At 35.2% G+C, this 5,626-nt stretch overlaps 1 protein-coding gene across 1 annotated transcript; it reads left to right on the top strand.

Annotated features, from left to right (window-relative positions):
• The first annotated feature begins 994 nt into the window (after positions 1-994).
• On the top strand, positions 995-5,387 carry LOC107481222 (probable methyltransferase PMT2). The gene is made up of 7 exons (XM_016101444.3): positions 995-1,474; positions 2,231-2,882; positions 2,990-3,200; positions 3,366-3,660; positions 3,951-4,322; positions 4,459-4,536; positions 4,773-5,387. Exons 2-7 carry the CDS (start codon positions 2,238-2,240, stop codon positions 5,002-5,004), a joined length of 1,833 nt encoding a protein of 610 aa, XP_015956930.1. The 5' UTR covers positions 995-1,474; positions 2,231-2,237; the 3' UTR covers positions 5,005-5,387.
• The last annotated feature ends 239 nt before the right edge of the window (positions 5,388-5,626 follow it).

The raw sequence follows: 5,626 nt of genomic DNA, 5'->3' as shown, positions 1-5,626 counted from the left end.
AATATTTTAAATTACAAAAATTTTGAAAATGTCAAATATATATATTTAAAGAATTAGATTATCTCAATCATAGGATGTCTATCAGTCTATTAGTTCATCTTCATGTCATACACACAGAAGGATAATCTTTAGTTGTGTATTGGATTAATCAGTTAATTAACAAATGGCATCCCCAATGTCAATAAAAATGTTCAAACAAACAGAGCCTTTGAACCTCTTGAGCCAAAATCAAAACTTAAAAAACATGCACAACTTGAGCTCATATATATTTAATAAAAATATTTAAATAAAGAGATCAATAAAATGAAAACATAAAAAATTTAGTCACTAAACTTTTTGTTATTATAAAAATTTTAATCCAAAAGTAATTAAAATATTAGTGTTTAATAACTTTAAAAAAACTTGACAACTAAGACAAATTGACTTTGATGAGTTTGGAAAACACAATTCCAAGGCGGTGGAGTAAACGCGTGCACATTTAATTAATCTTATACATGAAAAATCTATGTTGGCCCAATATAATAAAGAAAACTGAAGGGTCTTGAAGTACATGAGCCCTACCTCCATTTCACAATCATCATCTATACTTAATTATACATCCTGATGTGAGACTTTGATATTTTATAAGAAAAACTATCGCTCTTTTAAACATTTTACAAAACTGAATATCCTTATTAGATCCACGTTAGGTTAATCACTAGGGATTAGGGTTTTCCTACTTTTACACAAAATAAAACTAATTTTCTTTTATTTATTAATGAAGGTATTAGTATTAGGCTATTGACATAATAACGAGAGGGGTGTGCTAAAATTTCAAGAACCTGAATTATTGGCGAAAAAACACGTTTTTGTGAGAACAATTTGACCTAAGTATATATAACAAAAGAAAGAAAAGAAAAGAAAAGATAAGAAAAGATAGGAGTAATATTGTAATAAATCCTGAATTAGCATATACTGGAAGACAACAATTTTAACAAGAATAACAGAAAATAGAGGATAGAGGGGGAATTCGGTACACACAGCGTCTTTTTCTGTTTATTCAAAATTCTAATTGTAATTGTAATTCATTCATAAACTAATCATATCGTATCATACATAGTCATACTCATACCAATCACTGTAAATCTGGAAAAAGCGTAAACAGTGTGGTTCAGTGGCAGAACACAGAGATTAACATAGCTGTTTCCCGTTATTTTCCCACTTTTTCTTTCTCTCCTTCCTATTTATTGTGATTAAGTCCCAAAGCTACTTGCTTTTATACCTACAATTGACTAGAGTCTCTCACTCATTCTCCAACCGGATCTACAACACATTACACTGTGTGGTGTGCAGCCACGCACAGAAATCATTGCTGGGTTGCTCAGAAATAAATATCAGATAATAAAGTTCCCAAATTTTCAGTATTTCTTCCAATACTTGTTATTGGGGTATCGCAGATCCTTCCACCATTGCTGAACCCATTATTATATGATCGGTAAGAGATCTCGACTTTCCATTCCCATCATTAAATTCTCTTCCTTCCTTATTATTCTTCTTATGTTTTCCGCTTCCCTCCTCGTATCTAAAGTTCAGTTTTTTATGTGCTTTGAGTTGCTTTTGTGTAATTAGCTTTCGTGGGTATTCATTACAGCTCTGAATTTGCTCCTTTTTGCAATATTGCATGCTTTCTTCATAAGTGGGTGTTCAAAGTTTTGTTTGGTTCTCTTCAATTACTATCTCAGTTTGTATTTTTTATTTTTTTTTTTGCATACTTCATTTTCTAAATCCTAAAGAAGATTAAAGATTGTGTTGTTTTGGGTGGTATAGAAGAAGTATTCTAACTTTTCTTGACATAGAACTTACTTAAGCTCTACACTGTTGAGTAGATCTGAAGCTAGCTTCACCTTATCTATTTTTGACAATATGTGTTGCAAACTAACTAATGATTGCTCCTTATGACGGTGGTTGAGACTAAATTGTCATGATTTGTGTCAGTTATGAAAATCTTTTATATCGATGTATGCTATAGATTATTGCAGGTGATTGGTGTTGATCATTGATAAGGAGTTGGATAGATATTAAAATATTGATATTTTTGGAACTTGCTATTCTTTAGCTATGTTCATTGGAGCAAGTGTCTGGATTTGGACTTATCAGGTTTTCTACATCTTGAGTAGATGTAGTGGTACATAGTCTTTGAGAATTCAGCATCACATTTCTTAGTTCTGAATTGGAAAGTGATCATTTTCAGGTTCTACATGGCGAAACCAAGTTCAGCTGATGGCAGGACTAGAAGCACTGTGCAGATCTTTATAGTAGTTGGTCTCTGCTGTTTCTTCTATATATTGGGAGCGTGGCAGAGAAGCGGTTTTGGAAAGGGTGATAGCATAGCATTGCAGATTACCAAGAGTAATACAGAATGTGAGATAGTACCAAATTTAAGTTTTGACTCCCACCATAGTGGAGAACTTAGCAAACTTGATGAAGCTGATTCGAAACCTAAGGTGTTTCAACCATGCAAAGCAAAATATACTGATTATACCCCCTGCCAAGATCAACGGCGAGCAATGACCTTCCCTAGAGAGAACATGATCTATCGAGAGAGACATTGCCCACGTGAAGAAGAGAAGCTGCATTGTTTGATTCCAGCGCCCAAGGGGTATGTTACTCCGTTTCCATGGCCAAAGAGTCGTGATTATGTTCCATATGCAAATGCTCCGTACAAGAGTCTTACAGTTGAGAAGGCTATTCAGAATTGGATCCAATATGAGGGAAATGTGTTCAGATTCCCTGGTGGTGGAACCCAGTTTCCTCAAGGCGCTGATAAATATATTGATCAACTTGCATCTGTGATACCTATAGCTAATGGGACAGTGAGGACTGCGCTAGATACTGGTTGTGGGGTATGTTTATCATTGGCACCTCCTTTACCATTATTACACACAAAATTTGGATACATTTTTTATATTTGTTTTAACTTTGAATTCTTACTTTGGGTTTCTTTGCTCAGGTTGCAAGTTGGGGTGCGTATCTTTGGAGCAGAAATGTTATTGCCATGTCATTTGCACCAAGGGATTCTCATGAAGCACAAGTTCAATTTGCTCTTGAAAGGGGTGTACCTGCTGTAATTGGTGTTTTGGGAACCATAAAGTTGCCTTATCCATCTCGAGCCTTTGACATGGCTCACTGTTCTCGCTGTTTGATTCCTTGGGGAGCAAATGGTGAGAACTTCCCGATTAACACTATCATCTTGTCTATGAATTAGTTCATACAGATTCGAAACACAATTTCCAAACTATTGTGATCATGCTTTTTTTTTTTTAATTTGACAATTTATATTGTATTACTTGCGACAGCAGCAGTTTAAAGTTGCATTATGTTTACAGGTGGAATATATATGATGGAAGTTGATCGAGTCCTAAGACCTGGCGGTTACTGGGTGCTTTCGGGCCCTCCAATCAATTACAGGGTTAATTACAAAGCCTGGCAGAGACCAAAGGAGGACCTTGAGGATGAACAAAACAAGATTGAAGAGATTGCTAAGAAACTTTGCTGGGTGAAGAGGTCTGAGAGGGCTGAGATTGCTGTTTGGCAAAAGACTATGGATTCTGAGTCATGTCGACGCAAACAAGAAGATGCCGGTGTAAATTTTTGTGAATCTTCAGATACTGATGATGTCTGGTATGTTCTGTTTATTTGTAGTTTGCAGTTTAATAATGCAATATTAGTATCTCTTGTAGTATTTCTACTATCCATTAAATCTCAGCTTGATTATGTCTTCTTCATGTATAACTACGGAAATGCTTGAAAATATTCTGGAACTGCTTACCTTGTTAATTTTCAAATTTGTCATTGGCGATTACCTCATATATCAAATATTTCTGGAGTAAATCCAGAATATTGTTAACAAATAACTTTGTTTAGGAAGAACTGGTTTGCTAACGTGGAATGACTTTATTTTGTTGCTTTAGGTACAAGAAAATGGAGGCCTGCGTTACCCCAAGTCCTAAAGTTTCAGCTGGAGATCTTAAACCATTTCCGAGCAGGTTATATGCCATTCCCCCTAGAATTGCTAGTGGCTTGGTACCTGGAGTTTCTTCCGAGACATACCAAGATGATAACCAAAAGTGGAAAAAACATGTAAATGCCTACAAGAAAATTAATAGACTGTTGGATACCGGAAGATATCGAAACATTATGGATATGAATGCTGGGTTGGGTAGTTTTGCTGCAGCTATTCAATCTCCCAAGTTATGGGTCATGAACGTTGTGCCTACCACAGCTGAGAAAAGTACCCTGGGGGTCATATATGAGCGCGGCTTGATTGGCATTTATCATGATTGGTATCGCTTTCTAGCTTCTTTCTCGGGTTATATTTATGGCATCTTTTCGTTTAATGTTGAAATATATGATGTAGCTGTACGACTCTTGTACTATTAGTTGAATTCCTTATTTATGTTTGTATTTTTGCAAATTCAGGTGTGAAGCCTTTTCAACATATCCAAGGACATATGATCTCATTCATGCCAATGGCCTCTTTAGTCTGTACAAGGATAAGTAAGTGTTTGTTTGGCAAACCACTATTCAACTAATTGTCTAATTCAATTCTAAATCCTCTCCTGCATCTTCTTATGCAATTATAGTTTTCCTTATATGACCTTCAAAGATGACTCTTGATCATAAGGTTCAAAAAACAGAGTTTTCTGAATGTTTTGATCAATTACTTGGTTCTGAATTTTCCTCTTTTTGCGTCCATTCGTAAGCCTCAAGCATATGCGTTTGATGAAATGCAGATGTAATGCAGAAGACATTCTTCTGGAGATGGACCGGATCTTGCGGCCGGAAGGCGCCGTCATATTCCGCGATGAAGTCGATACCTTAATAAAGGTAAAGAAAATAGTTGCAGGAATGAGATGGGATACCAAAATGGTTGACCATGAAGATGGTCCTCTTGTTCCTGAGAAGATACTAATTGCTGTAAAGCAGTATTGGGTTGTTGATGGAAATTCCACTTCTACACAATAATCACTGAAGACCAAGTTAAATTACAAGCGTGCCCTTAGGCTTCCAGCACCTTTCTGTTTGAACTGAAGCCTTTGACAGTGGCTTTGTTATGAAGCTAAAAGGGACTATTAGAAGAGTTACATGCACAATTGTCACTTAGCTAAATGCAGTGAATTTATCAAGGAAGCTGAAGTTCAATGTTTATGCTCCCTGGAATCTCGGGAATTTTTTGGTAGAAGTTGCTTATCTTGTACAATGTTACATTAAAAAAACAAAGATGTGTCTTCTTTTAATTTAATAGTTTTGTCGTTATTATATGTTTGGGAAAAAAAAGGTTACATTTGTTTTGGAACTTTAGTTTGATGCAGTGTATTAGACTATTAGTGATAAATTTTCTTCATTAAGTTGGTATTGGTGCAAGGTTACAAAACTTACAGTAAAATAATATAATAATACTCTCAAGTCGAATTATGATTTTGTTTTTATGTTATATTCAGAGGTATGAATTGACCACTGAAATCTAATCTTTGCTTAAATCTTAAATGTCTAGTCCAGATTCAGTGGTTATACGGCGTGCAACGCCATTTGCTTTCTTTCTTGTTTGTTAATTTTCATTAAAAATATCTAGATATTTTAGATACAG

This window comes from Arachis duranensis, chromosome 3, assembly GCF_000817695.3.
Source record: "Arachis duranensis cultivar V14167 chromosome 3, aradu.V14167.gnm2.J7QH, whole genome shotgun sequence".
NCBI classification, from domain to species: Eukaryota; Viridiplantae; Streptophyta; class Magnoliopsida; order Fabales; family Fabaceae; genus Arachis; species Arachis duranensis.
Note: the sequence above shows the minus strand (reverse complement) of the source record. Positions and strands in the feature narration are given on the sequence as shown.